Raw genomic sequence first — 24,708 nt, 5'->3', positions numbered from 1 at the left:
GATCGGCGGGTCCTTTGGTTCGCTCGTTACACAGAGCCCGGTGTCGATGGGGTATATATATCGCGTGTGTTTCGCGTTTCGTACCCCTATCGTTTTCCTCATCCTCCCCACCCCACTCGCCTCCCACCCTTCTTCGTTTCCAGCTCGTTTTTTTCGCGATCACGGTGCGTGCATGTCGGCGGTTGTTGCCGTTGTTGTTGTTGTTGTCCCTCCTATGGACAAGGGAGCGAGCGTATGAGCGCTATAGGCCATAAGGGCTAACAAGGCGATTACTCATGCCTCCCATAAGAAGAAGTTACAAGCGGGTTCGAAGGTTTATTGCGGCAAATGGCGAAATTTGTACCTTGCTAACGATCGACCGTCTTTTTTGCTCCTCTGCCTCTGCCCGCCGTCCTCCCCTTTCCCGACCCCGTGTTCACCCTATCACCGATGGCTACACGGACTCTAGGCCCGCTTCGACGTTTATAATTAACGAATCGCGACGAGTCGATCCACGAGCTCGCGACCACCGATTGCTCTTCCTTGCCCCGAGTTGATATCCTATATTTCAGCCCCCTTCCGTGGCTTCGAGTACCCTCGAGCCACCCGTTTCGACGCTCGTAACCCTTTTGTAAGCGACTACCCCTTAACTCGTTGCACTGCAACGCAGCAAAATCGTTTCTCCCCAGTTCTTGTAATTTCTCTGATTTCATGATTTCCAGGAATCGTCTCAGCGAGCGAAGTCTTACCTCGAATCCAGCGACGATTATGGCTGTCCAAGTGTTTGGATCGCGCGCAATTCCCTGGATCATTCGAGAACGCCTCGAGAATCGAACGCCGAAGACGACGTTTAGGTGGACCACTCGTGAAGCATGCTGCTGTTGGGTCCAGAAGGATCCGTGGGTCGATCGGCGATCCAAGGTCAGAGAAACTGTAATTTCACGAAGCAGAGGCTTAGATTTTGCGATAACCGGGATCAATGGATCGCGAGAATGAACGCGCGACCGGTGTTGAGCAACAATCGCTTCTCGATTACTTGGTATTAATAATATATCATAAGTGTCAGGTTAATTACTAATTGTAAATTATATTCTTAATTTGCACTCATAAATCAGTAGTTTCTAGTCTCTCAGAGCTAATCCTACATGACTTTTCATTAATTATTAATCGTGGTTACCGATTATTCATCAGTCATTCATCATGATTGATCAAGTATCGCTATTATGATCGACAAAGTTGGGTAGCTTCTTATATGAATAATAAATAATAAACAACGAATGAATATGTAATTTTAATTTCACGTTACGTTAGTTGCGAATCGGAAATTACCTCTTGATTCACGAAAACCGAAAATCTGCATTAATATCGAAGTCCAAGGACAGAGAGGTTGAATAACCAATCCGAAATTATATTATTCTTCTTTAAATAATTTCTCAATTAAACAATGCCAATTCTGCTGATCGCTCATCCTCGGCTTCCAAACCTGTCGGTTTGCCCATTGCAACCAACTCACATCCCAGAGAGCTCTAATTACGTCTCAGGTGAGAAATCGGGCCTGCAGGCAATTTTAGGGAAGCCGAGCTCTGATCGATATCATTACGCGTGGCTGAGATTGGTCGAAATCATCGGCAGAGTGACGTCGAGACCAAACGAGAAGGATTCGGTGGGTTTACAGGTTTCGCCACTTATCGTTCGGTCTAAGATGCTCCTCGGCTACCGTCTGAGATTGTCATAGGTGTCTTCTACACCTTGAAAACACCACGAGTAGCAAGTTCCCCAGCCGATCGCTTACTTTCCCCCTCGAAAGATAAAGCAAAGCCTACTCGACGGAGCGTTAAGGGGCCCGCTAAGCCTTCGTCTAATGACTGGACGTGCCGCAACGCGTCAGAAATTGACCTCGGGTTCATCGAAGAGCATCCGTGTGGAGCGTGGATCGGCTCCGTCGAACCTACGTCACGTGGACGTACGCAAATGAGGCTCGTGTCGGTTCACGCGATTAGGAGCAAAGTTGCACATTTCGACGTGCTTTTTTCGTCTAATTTATTCGCAACCGGGGAAAGGATCGCGGCTTTTTATTTTTTCTCCTTTTCGAGATACACGTCTCGATAACCGTTTAATTGCGGCACGCTAATGACGGCTCTCGGCTTGGACTAATGATTCCGATCGAGCAGAAGCCGCCGACAGCGGCGTCTGGAAACGGTAACAGGTAACGCGCAGATTTATGGAAAAATATTCCACGTCGCTGGAATCCCATTGCCGTGGATCCGTTCCGCCGAAGAACTACTTGAACCGTGCGCCGGCTGCCCGCCGATCCGGCTCCGATGATGCAATTAACGTAATCCGATCGATTATACGTTACGTTTCGCGTCGCCAGATAATACCCGCGAATCGAAATTATTGACATTACCGACGCTAAGCGGTACGACTCGATAATGAACGCCGGAACGCATTAATCTGCATCGAGCACCGCGCGAGATCGCCGCTCGAAACTTCATCGCGGCGATCAGAGCACAGTCACGAGCCGAAGAAATTGATCTTCCCGTTCAACGACCGGTGTCATGCCAATTAGCATTTCCGATCGATCGAGGGATCTTTGAACGCTTCGATCGTTTATTCGGACCTGGAAAACGTTCCCATCGATTAATTCGTGGCGTCATTCCTGGTGGATCTCGTGCTTTTATCGAGACTTATTGTTAGATGTATTTAAAGAAACAAAATCTGAAGGAAAATTATTGTTTTGGTAGCTACCTCTGGAATCGGCCGTTTAAGAACGGAGAATAAGATACTTCGTAGCGTTTGAACTTGGACTCTCTTTTCTTCGACGACGCGACTCCGAAGCTATTAGTCTCCACGGCGAAGAGACACGGGGGAATATTAATTTAAATCGCTGGCTAGGAGGAACCGCCACCGTAAATAACGGAACCCGCCGAATCGCTGGCGAGATAAAAAATTCGAACCCCGTCTCCTTCCCTCCAGGAAAGACGTTCTTTCTTTTCACCTAACAGATATATCCATTTACTCGCTAACAATGGGTATCTTCCCATCGCTTTAGGAAAAGACACTTTATCTCCGGAAGCCTTCAGACCTATATCAATCTTGCGCTCAACATGGAAATCACTCGAAACGATTGTTTACGACTAACTGAACTCATTCCTAAACGAGGATAGATCACTCGATCCCTGGCAAGGCGGATTCAATAAATTCATTTTTCCTCCGGTCTTAGTTTCTGGAGTCAAAAATTGTTCAAATAATAAATACATTGATATTTTTCAAATTTAATTTGGTAAATCAGGCTGCTGAGAGTTAATGAATTATACATCTGTTGAAATTAAATGTTTAAATCGGTTTTCATAAAACTAGTCCTGACTGAAATCTCAAAAATCCAAGCGTTTGTTTAATTTCAATAGGCAGTGCATCTCTATCTGTCACTCCTCCTCTCGAGGAGCTGGGTGAACGAGCATCTCAGGCGCCCGTTCGGGGAGACATAAAAAATGAACGAGGAGTCGTCGGTTAGTAGGGCTAATTAATGACCGAATTCATCACTGTGGACGCCGGGACAATGAGACCTCGAGGAGATCTCACCCTTCCCTCGCGCAGCTCACAGGACAACCCTTCCTTTCGCGTGGACACCTTTCCGAGCACAAGCTGCCGGAGGAGACAAAACCGAGCTTGACGGTTGGGATGCCTGGTGTCGAGCGGCTTCCTCGCGCTGGCAACGGTCATCCTGGACCGTTTCAGGAGGATGAACCCGATTCGAAAACTGGATTCCGATGCGGCCTGAAAGAGGCTGAGGACAGGACCAAGCCGAGGGTCAACCGCGGGAATTGTCCAGCCGTTCAGCGACGCGCGAGATCCTCTTCCGCAGAGGGAAATATAATAGCGCACTCGAAACTAGAACGTATGAATGACGTCTGTCTCGCGATCTGCAGGGAACGAACCTGCGCAACGTATAACGGAAGGCCTGGAGACCTGGGTGCTAGCCTTTCCGTCGCGAGATTTGAAAAACATAAAGATCGAAAGCCCTTCGCGATTCCAGTTCTTTCCTGACTTCTACCGAATACTGGTGATATAGATTCCGCAGACATAGAAGAAGGCAAAGAAAAGACGTTGGAGGGCGAAGAAAGAAAATCGATAAGAACCTTACGCGCCCCGGAAATTTATGCAAGGTTGACTCGGAGCAGATTGCTTTCTCACTGGAAAAACCTCCACGTCTACGCGGGGATGCTTAAAAAAATCTAACGGTTATACAGAAGAAACTCTGGCAGACGAACAGAAGTCATAAAACAATACATGGTATCGACAAAGGCATTTTGTCTTTAAGGAGTCTTCGCTTGTTCGACACCATTGTCGCCACGTTCTTCGGATGTTCAGGTGGTCTACATAGCTTCTCGACGCATTTCTTTAGCTATTGTTGCAATCTTATTGGCAATGTTCTATTACAGAATGACGATGAACACGTGGAGATACTTTGAAGACAAAATACGTTTCTCAACCCTAGGATGACGTCTGGCGGAGTTTCATTTCTTAGGTCGTTCGAGACCCTTATCGGTTTTACACTTCCGTACACTTTACACTAATTTAGTTTACTTGTAATGTGTCAGTGCAGTGTTTACGCGCGATGATGTGTCAGTGCAGCGACAGTTTGTGAATTTTGTGAAAAGAATGTACACCTAAGCTGTACGCACAACCGAATCGACGTAGGACTACAAGCCTCAGGAGCGTCGGGCAGGGAGGACCTGCGCTGTACGAGAAGCGACTCCGCGAGACTGAAATCTCGCATCGATAACAAGACAAATTGCGTAGGTATTCCTATAATTAAAGGCCCGGCAGCAGCGGTGGTAGGCAACCAAGCGGCAATATCTCGCATCGCGCAGAATCCTCGTAGCCTCTTGTATCCCGTGGCTCGGTCGCGCCGCGGCAAGAAAAGGAAGAGGTGGTTCTCTCGGTTTCTCCAGGAACGGATCAGATAGTGCGCGGTCGTATCGGTGTCGCGCGAAGCTGGTCCGCGCGTAGTATCAAGTCATCAGAGAGCCCAGCCAGCCGAGTGGCCCGGACGAGCAAAATAGAGAGAGAGAGAGAGAGAGACGAAGCAGCATGCTCGTTGCAACGAGGCACTTCTCGTCCGATGATAAATGATACGTTGAAACGTAGTGGGTAGCACCAGGGAACGGGTCCGCCAATACGGCGCGAAACTTCCTCCCCGCTGGGGTAACAGCCGTCGAGGGAAACGAAGAGAAAGAAGACGGAAGGAAGATACGAGGGCAGCGAGAGGGAGAAAAAGGCCGCGAACGAACAGTCGAACTGGCCAAAGAGTTGGTCCAGTCCTCCGCGTTGCAATGCCTACCTGTGACCAGCAGCCGGTGAGGAGAATCCTGGCGGGCACTGTTGCGAGTCCCGAAGGCTAGAACTCCTAGGGAATCCGGGCAAAACCGGTCCAGTCGGATCCGGAGCACCCGCTGCTCACGTCCTGTGCTGCCTACTATCGTCTACCTGCCCTCCTGCTTTTCTCTCGCGCCGAAGCCATCGCACTGACTTTGACTTCTTCCGTTGCGTGCTCCTGCTCCCCCTGACCCTTTGAAACAGCCCGAGAGATCAGTTATGCGTTCGATAACGAAACATGTGCAAAACCCCCGTGAGCGGTGACAACTTGGCTGCAAAAACCATCTCCCAGCAGTTTTTCTCGCGGAAACGCAGAAAGTTTGGACGGAGTCGTAAAGTTACATCTACATCGAGAAAGTCACCCTCGGTTTGATCTACAAATTCCCACGGACCTTTTTGCTCGATCCGATGCTATCCTCTTCGAGATATACAGCTAAACGGAGGACCAGCGCGAGACTCGAGTATAATGGAATAAATGTACAGCGATTCGCTGTTTATCGCTTCTCCTATTACCAAAAGATATTCGCGTGCTCCATTTTCCATGAGGATCGATGCCATGGAGGAGGCCGACAGATGCACGGACGATCGGCCGAGATACCGTAGCAGCACCTGCGCGCTGCGAGAAGCAGCGTGCATCCAGTCGAAGGCCTCCATCGGCGAGTATCGAGCGGTATGCGGTAACAACATCGCGAGATCCTCTATCTCTAGAAAAAAAAAAGTCGAGCGTCGTGGACGTCGATGACGCGATTAGGATGGAACGTCGTCGTTGGGTCGCGCCTATGACGAATCACCGCGAGAACCACCTAAGGACGCCCTCTCGCTCGATCCTGAAGCTGGTTGGTGCCGATGGCTGTCGACGCGACTACAAAAGCTGCCACCGGCGTTTCGCGACGAACCCTGACCTTTCGAAGATCGATTTCGTCGTCGATCACCATTGGATTCCAGCCTGGAAAGCACTTTGGAGCGACCAGCTGACCGCTGGATGAGACGAATTCAGGAACTGCGTTAGGATGCGTCAGGAAACGCGTCGTTACTCGTAGAACGACTACTCTCATGGCGACGAAGCTTCCCTCGACAGGGCAACTGGTTGGAGATCTTCCAAGTCGATTCTTTCATTTGCCGGACTTTAGTTACGTGGAAACCTAACACCGTGGATTGTTCTTTCGGCGTAAATGGCGCGGAAATCGTATACGCTCGGTTTTACGATAACCGCGAGCGCGACAGCGTGCTGTAAAACTCGGCCGATCCCGCTCGCGGACAGGCTGTTACGCGCGCGACTTTATAGCGACAATCTCGTTCGAAGCTCGGCTGAGCGTTATCGCCGGCCGTTAATAGAGCCAAGCAGAGGGCCCAGGGGCCCCGGTCTCTCGACGCCTCGATCCGCGACGTTTATCATGACGTCTTAATAATTTCTCCGAGTTTACGGCGACGGTATCCAGCTTGCGAATCGACAGCTGTGTAATGTACCTGTCTAATCTATCGAGAATTTCTTACTCGCATACACCGAGATACTCGTTTCTATGCATACCGTGTCATACAAGCGTTGCTCGCTTCCTAGTTTTCGCACCTATACATCCTGCGCCTTGAATTAGGATATACTTGGCGCCAAAGAAAATGCACACAGTCCTCTCGGGACTTTTAACTCGATTCGATAGTTTGAATCGACCTCGGAGAAATGTGAGAACCGCTGCAGGTCCCGAAACGTCTCAGGAAGGTTCAAAGGGAGCGAACGTGGCCGAGGGCCCGAGCTCGTTTCACGCCGAGGAGTCCTTACGACGCGTTCATAGTCGACACGTGAACTTTCACGCACGGGGCCTAGCCATTCGTGCCGATGACGAGACGACCAGCCCACGGAAGATCGACCAAGGACGAGCAGAAAACCTGGGTTAGAATGCCGAAGGTGAGCTCCACGGGATACGTAATCCTCCGAGCATGCTTGCGAGGCACGATCCTTTTCGAAACTTGCGCGATGAAAACCAAACTGCCCTGCCTTTCGTGATCGATACTGTACGTACCAACGAAAACGGACATAGAACTGTGGAAATGCAATATTTAACAGATATACACAAATTGATTTCGTTGTCCTTCGGTGCTGTAATCATTCTTGAGGTGTGAGAGAAAAGACGTACTCGGGCCATAGAAGAAGTACACTGCACCCATTGGGACGTTCGGTGTGCGCGTTGGTTTTCCAGTTTCGTCCGCGAACAGGTCCGGATTACATTCCCGAGATCTTAATGAGATGTAATTACACGGCGAAAGGTACGAGTCGACGGATGCCTTCGGAATATAGCTACTAACACGATAATTGCCGCTATTACGTTCCGAAACATCGCATTTAACTGCTAAACGGTGTTCGCCTACTAATCGCACAGGGAAGCCCCCATTGATCGATCGGAATTGATACCCCGCGTAAACTTCGCGTTCTCGAGCTTCCTCGCGAGTAATTTCACCCTGCGCTCCGTCCAGCCCCGATTCTTTAACTCCTGACGAATTTCAAATCGCAGAGATTGTCATTAAAAATTCAACAATTCTCTCCCTTCGTTGCGAAGCTGCCAGCGAAAATGGCGTGATCCCTTGAGGCGTTTCGAGTGGTTCATCACGTGCATGCTGCATGTGTCAGGAACCGGTCGAAGACGTCGCCAGGTCGTGTTTTCAGCGCAGAAACGAAGGACCGTGATCTTTGTTCGTCGACGGTTCTGTGTGATCTGCGAAACGAGATCGAGGTCTGCGCAGCAGGGGGCCGAACGCGCGCGAGAGAAGCCGACGGTAGCTCGGAGGATGGAAAAGCGCGGAACAAAAAAGCTAATGCCGCGGGAGAAACAGTTTATAATCCGTAGAAGTTAAGATCGAGCGACAATGGGCCACGCGGAGCGTAATAAGGGGCGCTTATAGGATTACACGGCTGCCAGGTAAACGCATTTGCCGCGTTACCTCGTCCACGAACGAGGCCTGGAACGTCGTTATTTCGGATGATCGAAGAACGATCTACAGGGTGGCCCTATAACTATTAACGGCCCAATTACTCGCCAAGCTGCACTTTGCCATTGCATTTAGCCGTTTCGAATACGGAGCAACAAGATTTCGCCGACTGGCACGAAAATTGACCCGAGATCCTTGAATCCTCGTCCTCCACGATTGAATTCTACCCCCACACCCACGGTATGCTCCGTTTCTCGTTAGGCGACGCAATTTACCCGAGGGAATTACGCAAATAATAAATAATCACGAGTGGCAAGGGAAGGCTTATCGCGTGGCACCGCGAAAAAAAATATCGCGAATGGGGCATATCCTTCGCTTCGGAGCGCCAGGCCAGCCCGATGCGCGGATAAAGGCGGATCCATAATTCCTTCTTTCTCTTTTCTCTCTCGCGGGGTGCCTGGCCCCCGGTAATTAATGAACACCGTGTAGAATAGGGAGAATTATTGCGCGCTTACGGGCGCGCGAGTTCTTTTATGAAAGGACCCCGAGATTGAAATCGTGCCCACGGATGCGCTCCTCCGCGCGGCTCGTTTCTTAGCAATTTATGCGCGTTCCATAAAACCGAGAATGGAGCGCGTCATTGGACACGCGTCGCGCCACCGGTCTTTCGATTCGACGCAACAGTGTCGTTCGCCGGGTCTTTATTCCCAGTGCAAGACCCCAAATATAAATCAACATGTTGTTTTTAAGTCTCGTCGACGGAACCTGTGTTCTTGCGTCGGAGATGTCATCTAGCTGATCGTAAAACAAGCTCGAGTCGTTAGAAGAGAAACACGCTACGCAAACACGGAAAAACGCTCAAATTCTCTTTTAAAAACTGAACATTAAAACCTGTGAAAGCAGGGAAAGTGCACTCCACGTTCTTGGAATAAAATTAAAAATTGTTAACGTTTGTAATTGTCCCACGAAAAATTCCCCAGAAATTCTTCAAAAATTCCTCTTCTTGTCGTCGATGTATCCCTTTGACATTCGGCGGTCTTGACCCAGACAGCGCGTAAACTGACCCTTCACGCGTTCCCCCGATCCTGTAAATACTGTCAGACGTTCGACTCGCCCGATGACGAACAGCTGCAGTTTGGCGTGAACCCCCGTAAGCGATCCCCGTCGCAAGCGGAACGAGTACGCAGGACCGTGGAACGTGGCTCGTCGCGAGTACCCAAACACGCCCGTGGACAAAAACTGAGCGTGCATCGACGCACAATGCAGTCGGCCTTTGCACAAAAGACACGAGACTTCGCTCCATCATCGAACGTCGACGGAGTCGGCATTTAGAACTGGGAGGTAGCAACGGACGCGTTCGACGCGACCATTCCCCTGATGCCAAAAACCGGACGGTTTGAGCGTCGTTAATAAATGCATCTCGTAAACGCCAATGACTATTTATTTACAGTCGTTATTCAAATTATTAGAGGCATCGATCAAAGAACAGGTTTTTCAAGAATTTCACGCTACAATAAAATAATTATAATTTCGCAAAAAAAGCAGTTATATTGTGCAATTGCCTCACTGGGTAGAAATACTTTTTTAATTCCGTCGTGATGCGCGCCAACGATGCTAAAGTTCAAGGCGAGCGTCTGACGAACGCACCGCGCGGAAAAAAACACATGACGCGATAAAGTTTGACGAAACAAGACAGAAAAAAATGAACGTTCGACGGAACCAAGAACGCGATCGATCCGAAGATCGCGAGCTCCAACGTGTCGGTGAGATGTGTCAGCGTCGACCTTCGCCAACGCCGAGGAATGTCGACGGAAAATTGTCATTTTTTCCTACGCTTTTTATCGCGCCCCATTATTTGCCGTGCTGTACGTAAAACGAGAAATGACGAAGCGTGCCGAAAAAATGTGAGTCCTCGGTTCATCCCCTGTGCGCTTGGCGAACAAAAGCGGAAAAACCAGGGGTGTAGATGGCTCGGGCTTGCTCGATTTCGAGGATCCCGTGGCCCTGTTTCCCTTCTCTTTTCCACTGTTCTCACCTACCGTTACCGCTGCTAATACGACCGGACAACAATGCGGACCCGTCCGCATTGCACGCGTCCGACCGCTAATTCCTCACGTTTTTTCTCCATCCCCTCTTTCGTCGCCCTTACCAACCCCGCAAACAACCTCCCTCCTCCTGACGCCCAGATCCACGTCTTCTGTTTCTGCGCGTCGTTTTCCATTCCTCTCCCTTCCCCCTTGCTCGTTCTTTTCCCGCGTTCCTCGCGGCGCTTTCGCCCTTCGACGACCGCTCCTGACCAGCCCGCTGCCCCGTGGCCGGAATTGGGTTTCAGGAAGGACTTTTTACGAGGCCCTGCCCGTCTGCCTTGGCACGCTTCCGCGTCTCGTGTTCCAGAAGCGACTGAAAACAACGCGACGCGTTGGACGCGAATAGTAAACACGAGAACGTGGAATTTTATATCTAAAAATTTTACCCCCGAAGAAGAAGACCGAATAACTGGAAGCGAGTACGCGTCGAAGACCGCTACGGGTGGGGTCTTCGGAGAATTCGTATCGAGCTGGTAGAAATGGGAGCCGAAAGGAGACACGAGAGGCGTTGGCCATTGAAATTGATTTCCGGTGGATCCCAGAGACGCGGTGACTGTAGAGTTATTTGAATTTGTTCGGTTTCACCTCAGGGGCTGTAGATACGTTTGATTGTAGTTACAGTACGGGCTTAGCAATCGCGAGGTACCCGAGCTATAAGAAGGGCCAGTGGGCCCCAACAAACGGGTGAAGAAGCGTAACGTAAAAAGTTACGGATTAATGAAAGAAAAGACACGTGTACACGACTGGGACCACTTATAAAATAAAGAAACAAACAGTCTTACTTTTTCATTCGAGTACATCGGCGCGCAAATAAATTGCACACCCGTGCGAACACTTCGCGCTGCGCAGCACACCTGTTTGACAACTAAGGAAAATGCGACTTTTTTCAATACCCCCTCGCGAAACTGAATATGGTAAAAACGACTCTATAACCAGAATATTCAACAGTGCCAATAACCTTTGTAACTGTGTTGACTCCTTTGCTGAATCTATTTACATTTCTAAACGTGCTACGAGGAAACTAGTCCCAAACTTATAAATTTCCTGCATATTACGTTTCTGTATAACTGTAAAGCTCCCCTAATTTTATTACGAGTAAATGTAAACATAGAGTGGCGATAAGTTGCAATTCTGAATGCTGTTCGCAAAGAATCGGGACGCAACGCGTACCGTAAACGTCCATTCCCTCTCTTCTGCGAAATTATGTTCGCGCACACGTCCGGAGAACACGGTAATCGTATCTTTAGGTGACACTAATCTTCCGGAAAATTGTTTCGAACGCGTCGTTGCGCCACAGAAACGCGTCCGTCCGTCGATGGAGCTGCGCGTAACGAGCCGTATAACGGGTGAAAAACGTATACCTTAACGAGGCAATCGCGTCAGCTGACAGCAACCATTAACAAAAATTGTTTGAATTAACCTGTCCTCGAAAACAAATGTTCCACTACCAATTGTTCAGTACTTGTCTATAAATTTTAATTCCACTCACTCGCGCCCCGAAGATAGCTTCCAAATGAAAATCGGAAACCTTCAATCGTTGGCGCGCGACCATACAAAACTCTGTGGCGCCTGAAAGCCCACACCTTAATTCCCCCGGTCAGATACAGGGCGGTCTCCCTCACATCTAGTTTATTTCGCCACCCGTTACGTTCGGTAGCCGGATAGGGCAGCGATCCACCTCTCTATCTCTTCCTCTCCCGCATCCGAAATTTGCATGGCATTTACATCCGATTGCGGCGCGACGCGGCCTGAAAGTGCCGAACGCCCGTCCGCCCCCTCGCGGATCGAACTTGCCCCGAAGGGCACCTGCCTGCCCTTCGAGGGTCACGGACGCTGCGGTCCCGTCTAGCGCGAATTGCGCGTTACTCGCCTCTATGTTACCCACACCAGTGACGACTCCTATCGATCAGCCCACTGGAACAGGACAGAAATCCCGCTGCGAACGATCCGTCCATTAGGCATTTTGGAATCGGTGGAAACCGATCGCGCATCGAAGAGCAAAAGGCACCGGTGACACGAGAAACTGCGGTAAATACCCTTGTCGTTCTACCGATTGCGAGTTGCTCGCACTCTTCAACGAAGGGACCTAAGAACCGAGTCGAGAGGAACCCTGTTCCAGCTTGACGTAAGATTGAGAAGCACTGTGGCAGATAGAAACGTTGCGCGAGAACAGGGACGCGTGTTGGGCGTCGACACCAAAGAATGGTACTTTTACAGACGCTTGCATGGATGTTTCCGCTACGCGAACGGGAATCGATGCAAACCTCCAGCCTACGACGCTTCATTGTGTTCAGTGCTACACGTGTTGGCATGCGTCGAGCGTAATAGCACGTTACTTGCGCGATGGATAGTCTGGATAGATAGTTGGACCAAAACGTCTTATTGCTCTTCGACCAGGTGCCCGATCTGGACTGTAAGGTGAATGAAGATAGACCGATGGATGGATAGCCGATAAGTGGAACACTTCTGGTAGACAAACAATGGTGTTCCTCGTCAGTCGATGAGTCACCTTTATCGCCAACAGTCAGCTGATGTGCAGGAATCGTGGAACAATAGAAGGAAAGCAGAACTTTTCTCCTTCCTCTCCCGCGCGAGCATAGGTTGATACCCACGCGAAATCACGCTTGATAATAATCTACTGGCGGATTCACCTTCCCCACATAGAAAGTCACCGATCAGGACTGCAACGACATTTACGTAGAATGCGAATCCAAGCCTTGAAGAGAAGACATTTCGAAGTGCCGAACGGTACGTAAATAGTATCAATGAAGATGCTATCGGAAATCATACTACCACGAATAGAAGAAAAGTTGAAAGGAATCCACGTTCGGAGGAAGGAACGTTCTTTCAGATGTCAAGATGGAGAGAATCATTCGGTAGCGAGTTTTGGAGAACGTTCACCGCGCCACCCACTCGCTGGAGCATTATTCCTTGGGGTTTCCGAGCGAACGCTCAAGGTAAACCGAGAGGAGTCAGGGTCATAGGTGCAGTTACGTCGGAATTGAACATTATTTTCAGCGAGTGCTGGCCACTTAACTTAGGCGACCGCGCGCGCGCGCGCGCGCATGTGCGTGTCATAGGTCCCATTATCGCGGCCACTTGGTGTCGAGTCTGTTCGCTGAAGTTCATGCCGCGTTCATTCGAGCTGTTTCGCGTTCATATAAACTAGACGCTTTACGACCAGTCGCATTTTCAACCACGAAGAGCGCACCTTCGACCAGTGATATTTTATTTATTATTTATTTATTGATCTAGCAGAGAACTACCACCCATTTTCAACAAATTCGAAATCAACGAAAGGACGACTTAAACCACTCGTATTCTTATCGAGACTGTCACAAGGGATGTAATAGCAATCGATCCGAACGGCTCTTATGTTAAGTACGTAAATCAAATTTTATGTTTCCGATTCATCTAAATATATTATACGATTTCAAAGAATTCGAAGCGTTCAAGAGTGACTTCCATAAACAATTGTTATCGAACGAAAGCAAGAGGTTTCCTATTCCCCGTTAGCAGGAACGTTACGCTCTCGATTGTCCCTTGACCCTCGCTGAAGAGGACTGGACTCGCGCGATAGAATTACCTTCCGCGTGAATCGGAGAACGTGGACGATGGGGGCTCGAGAGTTTAAAAGCGTTTCTTTTTTATTTCTGGGGCCGTTTCTCTCGCGTCTGCTATCCTAGCCAGGAGCAACAGGCCGGTTATAAAACGCTCTCGACGCGTCGGACGAACGTCGTAAACGCGGGACCGCCAGCGAACGAGGCTCCATTCGATTTTTATCGACGATCTCGCTGAAAGACTCGCGGCTAGACGCTGAAAGTTTAGATCTCTCGCGCATCAAACAACAAATAAATTTGAATGAAACTTTAGAGTAGCCTCGAATAATGTTCGAGTCAAAACGAGTAAAGAAGTCCTTTCCCATTTTGCAATCCGAGGCTTCGTTATCGAGATACAGACGTGTGAAGGTCTAACACGCGATCAGCTGATCGAGCTACAAAATGGCGCGCACCGAGAGTCACATTAACGAACTTCAATTGCTCGTATCTAGCTAACGAATCTTCCGATTCCAAAATCGTAAAGGACTTTTCCCTTTCTTTTCTCGCGCAGAATGGATTCTGCGAATCCTACCCATTAAATCCAGAGCAACCAGGCATTCGAATAATATATTCAAATTATATTCGGCGAAATATTCAACGAGATGCTCCAGTCCTACTTCAGAGGCCAGGAAAGAGCGAACGGCTAATTGAATCGTCGCTCGTTCGAGATTAGAAACGCGCCGCGGATGAGCGTGACTCACGCCGCGATCGGTGAGCGTATATTAAGTGGCTCGATTTTATGGGCCATCCAGGAGTCGATTAGGCGGCCCGTAACGGCGATACGCGAGACGTAGCTGCATCGCAAATTCGATTCCATCGCGAGTCCATTCGCGCGACCGTTCGTTCAGGAATTTTGTCCCGAGACGAAAATCGACGCTGCGCCTTCCGCCTCGCCTTCTCCTTGACATTTTCCGTCCGACACCTACAGACTACTTAACTCCGCGGAATTCAATCGCCGCGTCGAAGCGATTAAACGCACTGGAATCGATCGTTCGACGCGTACGATCCTCGACTCCGTCCTAGCCAAGACGGAGACGAATCATCGCAGATGATTACACAGATGAATACATTTTCGTGTTAACGCGACCCTTATGGTTAACGTAAAGTCGTTTAAAGGAAGTCCTCCGTGTATACGAGAATCGGGTTTAAGCGAATCGGCTTCGGGGTGGTCGGTGGCGGAAGCTGCCAAACGGGGACGTCGCATTCCAATCGATCGCGGTCGATCTTCGCGAATCGGGTGTGCCCCGAAAAGAGCACGGCGTTCGACTCGCCGCGATTCGATCGTGACCGTCGATAAAATTGAGAATGCACGCGGTCTGCCGGGTTTTAATGAATGAACGTCTCGCGTGGATGGGGCACGGGGCGGGCGAGACCGCGTGGAGGGGTGCATACGAGAAGAACGGGCCACTGGAAGGGCGCTGGCGGGGAGGTAGGGGAAGATAGAGGAGGGGAGGACGTTTGTACGCGACGTAGGAACACAGGGAACGAATACAGGCGCTCGCGAGAGGTAGTCATAGGCGAGTTAACGGCGTTTGTGTAACGACGGGACGTAGCCGGAACGGATAGCTCGCCGCGGCTGTGCGGATCTACATAATGTTTATTATGCTAACCTAGGCCAACGCGCTCGCATCAACAAGTGTTATATTATCATTCAAATAAAATGTTTTAATCTGCATACGTTTTATCGGCCTCCCGCGGGCATGCGGAATGCGCCACCGGCACGAGACACGCGTTCCATCGCCCCGGGACCAGACACGCGTCCCCCCCCCCCCTCCTCCTCCCCCTCGCCCTAGAATGACGCGCCTTTTATGCGTCCGAATAACAGGGTAGCCCGAAACAATTAACGATCAGGATATGTTTATGTATATCGGCATGGGTAATACGTGGACGTCAGAAATTTGGCGCGTAAGGGAGTATATACATAATGTCGCGGAAGTGCAGGAACACCCTGTCGTCCCTGTCGAGTGGCGACCGGAGTTTCCATACTTAAAAGGAACGGTTGCAGGTGGAATTGTCAAACTGTCGAATTGTTCGGGAACTATAAATTGTATTATTATGTAGTACATCTACATAATAATATAAACATCCGCGCGTGTGGTCCATCCACAGACCGGTTATCGAAGGAATCGGCGATAAACTTTCGAGCGGAATTATAAATTCGTTAGCGAGTCGGTCGATCCGGTGCAGCTGCGAATTTACGAAGCCGGAATCCCGTAGTAGCGGGTGTCGGCGCGGTCTGAAAGGTCAATAAAATTACTCGGGGGCGCAAATACGCTGCAGATTCGATAGCGTACAAATGTTACCGGCGCGCAGCAACGCTGCCGATAAATATACTCGCCAATCCAATTACGATCGGCGGACGCTCGTCCATCCTTCGGCCTGAAAATACGACGCCCACGTCCTGTCGCGATGGAACCTCGAATTTGTTACCATTCGCGGAAAAGCATGGCAGCCAACTCGATAACTTTTTTAAACAAAAATACTACTACGCTCTTCCTCGACGAAATAAACCGTTGCCACACTATTCGTTTCGAAAAATCCACGAGTCTCCACCGCAGAAATGGGCCAAGGATCGAAGTTTCGCATCGTCGAACATTTTCGTCGAAGCGCGGCATCCCGGGAATCTTTATCGCGGTCCTGCGGGTCGGCCAAAACTTGGGGCGAAAACTTTGCAACGGATTTTCGATTAGACCGGACGGAAGGGGCCCAGGCGAGATTCGCGAAAAAGTTTTCGAGCAAAACGCCGCCGTAATCCGACGGTTTATCGGTCTCGGGGGTCGCGTGCGAGGATAAAACGGCACGCACGGGATAATTCGCGACGGGGCAGGGGATAGGCGAGCACGAGCTCGTCACGTGAGCGGAAAAGGGCCAAAGGAGCCGCGGGAAAAAGTCACTTCGCCGAGGAGGCATTTCGCTCGCGTTCCGTCGGCTGAAAGCGTGACGGCACGAATTCGAGCCGACGCCAATCCGTGTGACACATAATTGAATCAAACGTCCGCATTCTTGTCGTCGACGGACAGGGGGTGAGCGAGACGAGCGCAAAAAAGCGGGACGTCTTGCGCCGCGGGTGTGCACGCACGCGATCCTACCGCCGCGACGCACGACACTGGGCCAGTAGTCACTTTTCGTTACGGTAACATTTATATTAAACGAACAGAAAATTTTCGCCCTCGTTATCAACAGCCTTTTGCCATCTACTGCGCAAATTTTCAATGCTCGATGAAAATTAATGAGCCTATTGGATGATAAACAAGTACCGAGAGTCGCAGAAATGACATTACTTTCCAGTCCACCTAATATTTCAAAATTTTGGTTAACAGATATCTACAGAGAAAGAGGAAGAGGAATAGATTTTTCGTTTGTAGCAAAGAAATCGGAGCCGCGATGTCTGTGTTCTCGGAGAGGAACGGTTGAATGAAACTGGTGGCTCGAGTGAAATTCTCGATTCCAGAATTACATGCTCCGACGGAGGAAGCGCGGCGCGTGGTAACCAGTGATATAACCGAATGAATAATAAACGCTCGAATAATAACGGCGCCGCAGGAATTAATGAATAAGACATTTTGCGTGCCTGAGCGTTTCGACTTATTTTCGTATGCGGACATCTACACTTTCGCTCAAAAGTCGCTTGGCACGATTAGTGTACGTCACGTGAGTCTGAAAACATGCGACCATTATTTTTTTTAAAAAGTGGAAAACTATTGTTTGAAGAGGTGACCTCTATTATGAATAAAAAATTTGCAACCTTGAAAGGTGCACGATAGATAGCAAAGTGAAACTAAATCATCCCCTCCAGGACGTAACCAATGCCGATTAGAGGGAGGTTATTAAACTTGACCTCTAACACATGCAAATGGGTAATCGGTAAAAATATTTTTAATTTGTTTGTTGGAAATATTATAATTTAAGAAAATATCCAAGGCAACCCCATTTAGGTCAGCAACTAGTAATGGATTGCATACATTAGATAACGAAAGTAGGTAAACATTCACAAATTACTCGAAACGCTAAAGTCGCGTTAAAATGAGCAAGTGTCCTAAGACTTTTGAGCGTTAGTGTACACTCGAAGGATCTCTAGGATGAACGTTCGACCGCTAGATTTAAATATCCAGTTATGCAAAGTATCGTGACGGTGCTCCAATTGTCCTCGTCGAGTTCCGGGCTTTCACGAATGGGTCAAAATTCTATTACGCTAATAGACGATAAATAAAAATACATTACAGTGATTTATCAGCGATGTCTGTTCAATCGAACAATTACACAGGTTAGTTTGCATTCATTTAACGCAACCTATGATTAGTTTGAGACATGATGTCGGTAATTGCTTGTTTTTGATCATCTTCATGAATAAAAGTATGTTTGTGGTAGTTTATTGATTTTAAGTGGAGTTACGAGTATTTGGTTTAAAAGTATCGAGGCGACTAACGATTTTAGAGTGAATCATAATTCCATTCTATAATTTTAATTGTAATTCTTCCTTGACGTACAACGAACACTGTTTATGTTTTATCGATTACGCGATATTATTATTCAGATGGGAATTCTTCCCATTCCCGATGGAAACCGAGTTTTGGTTCCTGGTTGAATGGTGGCCGGAGGGATCGGACGTTAGGTAGAGATGCGTGCCGTCTCTTTCTGCTGGAAGTCGGTCATTCGTCTCTCTGTCTCTCTTTCTCTCTCATTGGCGCTCCACGCGAGCCTCCGCGTTGCTTTCTCTGTCTCTGGGTCACTCGCACGGGGAACCTGGGTGGGATCTTTCCGTGCCACCTGTGTCTTCATTATTCAGCAATGCAAATAGATTACCGGCGCATTACCATAATTAGATTCAATATTTGTAACTTGTCACGCCATTAGTATAATTCATCCGGTCGCGGTCGTTGAGTTCGCTCTGGCGATCTGACAGCTTGGCGAACAGGGTCAGAAACCAACCGAAGCGAGCGTATTTCCTCCCTTTAAAAATTCCCGCCCTTTCGACCCGCTACTCTCGTCTGCCATTGCCACAACTCGCGAAGGAAACGTAATCAATGAAAGGCAAACAACTTTCAAAAGTACGTAAAAGTTAGTAAAACCATCTGGTAGAGTAAATTGCACGAACGATCGTTGAATGCATACCCACGATTACCCTCGGTTATCTTGATTACGTTAGCTCGGAATAATTAATTATTCGACAATTAATATAAAGAAGTAGCTGTCTAGTGGAACACTCTTGTTTTTGTCGAGGCGATAAGAAAATCACCCAACGCAGATTTTCCGCGACAGAACGATCTTCGTGTCGCGATCGGCGCGTCAATAACGCGACATCGGGGCAACCGGAAGCCTCGCTGCTCGTAAAACACGTAGCGATCGACGCGATAAATTATCAGGTCGCGAGCAAACACAGGTAAAAAAGGACTACTGATAATGTTCCTGGTATTCAAACGATTACATCGATTTCCGCGTAGATTTATCATCGTCAAAATTGGAGATCGCAATCGTCGTTATCCAACGTTGCACGATCATTCGATTAACTTGTTTTACGAAATACTTATAGGTACGAATTTAATCGTTTGTACTATGGAATTCTATTTTAATCCTTGCGTTCAGATGAACACCCTCGCCATATAAAATTTCAACCCTCTGCCCATTCCACTCTCGACGTAGCATTAATTTAGAATTTGAAACGCGTTCCAAGAGCGGCACGGCTTAAGGAAAAGCGTGCAGTAAAAATGGAAAAACAGGTCTTGGAGTCCACCCTGGCTGTCGAAGGCTACTAGAACGCAATAGCTCGCGGTAAAAGCGTTTTTCCGACCGAGGAATGAGCTGCTCGGCGAAGGTCGACGACGACGTCGTCGAGAGGAACGCGGCGGAGGCGCGGTCGCACGCGCACCGATCGCATCTGGAGCAGACAGATCGCTCGATCTTCGACCACGATCAACGTCTATCCGTCGATGGTGCGAGATAAAGGCAAGTTGCGTAATCGAGGTCGGCGATTCTGGCTGGGAACAATTTTTTTTCGACGCAATTCGCTGCGGCGCGATCACGAGAGGTTATCGGGTCGGTGATGTTTTCGGGTTAGTCAGTAGGATCGGTGGTGGACGTTTGCCCTCAATTAACTTCATAAGTGAGTAAGGAGGCGTGCGGCCAGTCGGTCGTCCGTCAGTTCGCTCGTATCTCGCGCGCCCGACGCCGACGCCGACGCCGACGCGACGTCACACGTCGAACGCGAATCTTGGAGGATGCCGATGATGGCGGATGGTTGCCTCGCTACGACCACATTTTCTCTCCAGGAAATCGCGGAGAAAACCTCGACCTCTTCGCGTCATCCCAAAGAGAAGCCATCAGTGTCGGAACAAGCGATTTCGTTTACCTTTGGTCCGTTTCGATCCAACTGCGACGATGATAAATATCGAAACAGAACTAAATAGCGTTCCCTTGATCGCTAATTATCGTTACGACGAGAGAGGAAAATTTTCAGAGACCTGCGAGCCGCTTTCCGGTCTGATTCCGCGACCGGCGGAGAGCAGCGCGAGCCAGTCGCTGTAATTTACGCTCCTCGTCCTTCGGCCGTGGAATCCAGATACCGTGTCAACGAGACCGATCGTTAAATCCGACCAAACTGGACGCGAGCGTTCTCCGTGTCTCCGAAATTGGAGAACGAGCTCCGATTGGCGCGTAGAAAGCGGAATCCCAGCTATTCGACGCCGCGGCCCTTCTTCGCCGCGGGGATCCGTCAAGTCTTTAGGCTAGGCCAGAGATCGTCATTCCCCACAAGGATCGAGTGACACGATCTAACGATCGTCGCCGAAGGAAAGCTTTGCAAGATTTTTTTAAAGCTTTTTTTTTTTTATATGTAGGACTCGAGGATAAACTTTTCTGAGAAAAATAAATCGAAAAATCATTCACTGTTTTGCATTCGGAGGCCCCGTCGCTCAGATACGACCGATTAGAGACGTGTTGGTCCCGATGCGCGCCATTTTGTACCGCGGTCAGCTGATCCGTACTCCCACACACGCAAAAACTTGGACTGTTCGTATCTTGATAACGAGGTTTCCGATCGTAAAACGGTAAAGGACCTTTCGGTTCGTTGGCACGAAAAAAAAAGGCTTCCTGATGAAAATACACCAAGTTCATCGAACACAGAAAACCGAACATCGCGCGTAATCTTCCTCGCGGTTTCTATTACATACGTCGCGTGAGTCACGCGCGAATGTGCGACGCGCAATTGTTTCACATCGTTTACAAAATCCCTGCGCTCGACGTGGGGCTAGCCTAAACGAGCCACGCTCGATCTTTATTGTATCTACGACCTCGATCGATGCCCGCGCTCTTTGGCCGCTTATGAAAACGGCGTCGTCCGTAGGATCAGCGAGACACTCTCGCGAGTCACGCCTACGCGAGAATTTGCCGCTCGAGTGAAAGAAACGCGAACAGAGGGACTCGGGCCAAAGGGAGGAAGAAGGAACAAAGAGGTGTACGCGTGTGTGTATCCGTGAAAGTGCGCGCGCGTGTCTGTGAACGTGTGCGATCGCGTTGGTGGATGGCGCGCACGCGGGGACCCGAGCTGTACGCGCGCGATCCGTACAGGTGTACGTTTCACGAATGCGCGCGTAGGCTCGTTTACTTAGCCAATGCCATACCTGAGTTATTTATCTGTCTTTTGCCCGGCAGCACCAACCGAGAATGCCTCTATATACGAGCAGCGAACACTCTTAGAGAGCTGTACGCGTGGGTCCGGAGCTGTTCAAGGCCTACCTGCTCGCTTGCTCGCGCTGCTCGGACGATCGCTTCTCTCCCTCCTCTGTCTCTTTCTCTATCAGCTACGCAATATCGCCGCGAGTCGACGGGAGAAAAAGAACGAGCATCGAAAATTCGATGGAAAACTAAAGAAGAACTGGGGAGGGAGCAGCATCTTTCAGCTGGGGTACTGGACTCTGGATCAGAGTTCGGGCGATGCAGGACAGTCAGATGACGAAAAGCCTATGGTACAAGGATAGATCCGTCGATCTTTGGATCAAAGAAAAAGAAACGCAGACTTTCCAAGAAGATGAGCAACTTGGCAATGCGGGATCACAAAGCATTCGTCCATCCCGTACGATTACATATGTCCGGTAACATGGCTCCCAACCTCGACTCCCAAAAGTTGGATGGATTCCTCTGCCAGTCCAAGAGAAAGTCTATCATACCCTGCTCTAGCCCGTCTAGAAATCTCGAAATCATCGGGCCACAAGAGGGCCCGATCGCGAGGCTGGTCAAGGTCGCCTTTCGAGTCCCCGAGCGTGTTGGGGGGCTCCAGCGTGCAGCAACGGGGGTCACACGGTGGAAAAACGGTTGGAACGTGGTCAGAAGACCGCGGCGTCCTCGATATCGGGGCGACGTTGGGCGTCGATCGGAGGCCGCGAGAGGAAATCGCGGCCGCGCTAGGTGTGGGTATACCTAAACGATGGACGAGGCTCTCTGTACGTGGCTCGACGAGCTCTCCGTAGCCGGATTGTCAAGTGACGTCAGCGCACCGGAAATGGAATGTAGGTAGCTGTGCTTATTAAGCTTCGCTGGCTGCCCGCAGAGGAAGAGACGGGGCACGGGGGTACAGGGAGTGAGGAGGGGGCGGTGGTGGCAGGAGGGAGAAGGCCTGCGGAGCGCAAGAAGCGAAGGAAGGATGGCGTTCAATTGTTTCCTCTGCACACGCGTGCCGAGTATCGTCGACGTCGTTCCTCTTCGCGCGAACGGACGTGTGGCGTTGTACGTATACCTACGTCCGTTTCGCGAGGAGAACGTGGCCGACGGAGACAACGGCGTCAACGACGACGGCGATCCTAGTGTGGGGATCGGCTATTAAATCAATGCGCCGCTGTCAGGATCTGTTCACGCCTCGCTAATGCGTCCGTGGAATGACAACGAGCCCTGCTAGCAGCTCTCGCGGAGCCTCCGGAGGTCTGCCAGGTTCCATAGATCCCTCGGCCTGCCACATCCCAGAGATCACTTGGCGTGAAAGTTCAATTTCAAAAGTATGCTGTCTGCACGCAACGCAACGGCGTCTAATGAGACGATTGTACGAGCAGACATACCAAGACCTGGACGAAGGCATTCGCAGCGACATTCGCTGCGGTTGAGAGCATTCTATTTTTACCGCAGGTGGCTGCGGCATCTTCTTCCTGTTGAGCCATCTGCTTCGCAACGAGTAACTTAATTTTCGAGGTCCATGCAATGAACTTGGTGCTACCAGCATGGGGATCGAGGAAACGACGAGAAGCGTTTGAGAGCCACTGCATGGGAGGATGACCGATACACAAACTTGGAGAAACCATCTACGATGGCAACCGTTTCGGCTGGACACTTAATGGTCCAGGACTATCGCCGCGCCGCAGAGAAAGGACGATCCCGATTGAATAATCCGTAGGACGATATCCCCGAGTATCGACAAACTCTTATCAGAGGATTGGGAGGATAAGCCGTAACGCGAATCTCCAACGTGCACGTACGCGGCCGTTGGGGCAGTGTACGCAGACGTCACGGTACGCCTATAACAGTAATTTTGGTAGGTGTGAACGAAACGTTGCGCGACTAACAGAGGGTGGAACGTCGAAGGATGAACGAGGAGGACGGCTAGACCGTTCGCCAAAGCGCATGTCGCCTCTGTTGGAAAGGGGGTAGCCGACGCCTGCGCCTCCGATCGACGCCGACGTCCCTGCCCCGTCCGCCCAGTCTCCTTTCTCCCCATTTGTGTCTCCTTCTCCTTACTCTTTGGCCCCCAATTCGTACCCCTTTCACGTCCCTCCCTCACTTTCCATTTCTCTAGCATTTTTTCCCCTCCGTCTGTGAAATCTCTGCTCGCCTGTCTCCTAACTACTTTTATCATCCCTCCCTCGTACCTCCGCGCGCCACTTTCCCTCCCCCCGACAGCCTCCGGCGTGTCACTGTCCTTGCTGGCTGGGATCCCCTCCGTCTCCGCCTGATAGTTTCACCCCCTTTCGCCGCGACTCTCATTGTACGCGCGCATCACGCACCGACTAGGTGAAACCGTCCGACGATTTCCTGGTTGACACCTGATTCTGCGCCTTTTCCCGCGAGCAAACGTCTCCTCGAGACGCGAGAAGTCGAGGAGTCAAGACGCTGCGGAGATTCGGCGAGTGTCGATTAAGCATAAAGAAGAAGAATAGAGAACTTTTCAAGTTGTTAGACGTACGGTAAGAAAGCTCGAAGAGTGGGGATAACCACGCGACAGTTATCGAACAAATCTCCCGCGACAAGTATCTGTATATTAGTCTATGCTCTCGAGATACCGTGGTACCCGGCAATTTTCTCAGCTTTCGATATCAATTTTTGCCTGACCTCTCGCCTTTTTGTTTTCAAACGGAACGAGTGTCCGCTAAGGCAGGTGCAACGGCGGAAACGCGGCGATTAACCGCATTCCGGCGTGGCGATAACGAGACTGATCGAGCGTCTCCGACAATCCGATAGCTGGGGACCCCCGGTTAGTTGCGTCACTGGATGTCGCAAAAATTACGTCTCGGAGAGATCCTAGAGTCGATACGGGGTGGACAAGCTCGCCCCGGGATTCAAACCTGTTCTGAAAATCGATTTAACGGTCACCAGCCGTTCCAGGTCTACCTCTAACCGCGAACCTAACAGAAAGAATCGCCTCCCTTTTCGCCGATGATCGCCTCCCGCGCCACCTTATCGCACCGGTTAATCGCGCTGCTTCTCTCCATGCATAATTAAACGCAATTCGCGCTTCCACGTAATAATCGGCTGCGCTGCGAAGCGAC

At 49.9% G+C, this 24,708-nt stretch overlaps 1 protein-coding gene and 1 long non-coding RNA gene across 4 annotated transcripts in view; one reads left to right on the top strand and one right to left on the bottom strand.

Moving 5' to 3' along the window:
• Window positions 1-840, top strand: part of LOC128895368 (uncharacterized) — a 92,972-nt gene extending 92,132 nt beyond the window's left edge. For both annotated transcript variants that reach the window (XR_008461754.1, XR_008461753.1), the window contains one exon: window positions 702-840. This is a non-coding gene — a long non-coding RNA (uncharacterized LOC128895368). The remainder of the gene's footprint in view (window positions 1-701) is intronic.
• LOC128895363 (uncharacterized) overlaps window positions 1-24,708 on the bottom strand; it is a 44,744-nt gene that overhangs the window by 13,450 nt on the left and 6,586 nt on the right. Inside the window, exons 1-2 of one of the 2 annotated variants that reach the window (XM_054157899.1) lie at window positions 4,665-5,057; window positions 729-910 (exon numbers count right to left, since the gene is read on the bottom strand). In XM_054157899.1, the coding sequence (XP_054013874.1) occupies window positions 729-910; window positions 4,665-4,846 (364 nt within the window). In that variant the 5' untranslated portion in view covers window positions 4,847-5,057. Of the gene's footprint in view, window positions 1-728; window positions 911-4,664; window positions 5,058-24,708 lie in introns of those variants that run through there. The other variant, XM_054157900.1, reaches the window with a different exon arrangement.

Source organism: Hylaeus anthracinus, unplaced genomic scaffold, assembly GCF_026225885.1.
Source record: "Hylaeus anthracinus isolate JK02 unplaced genomic scaffold, UHH_iyHylAnth1.0_haploid 5, whole genome shotgun sequence".
Classification (NCBI taxonomy): Eukaryota; Metazoa; Arthropoda; class Insecta; order Hymenoptera; family Colletidae; genus Hylaeus; species Hylaeus anthracinus.
Note: the sequence above shows the minus strand (reverse complement) of the source record. Positions and strands in the feature narration are given on the sequence as shown.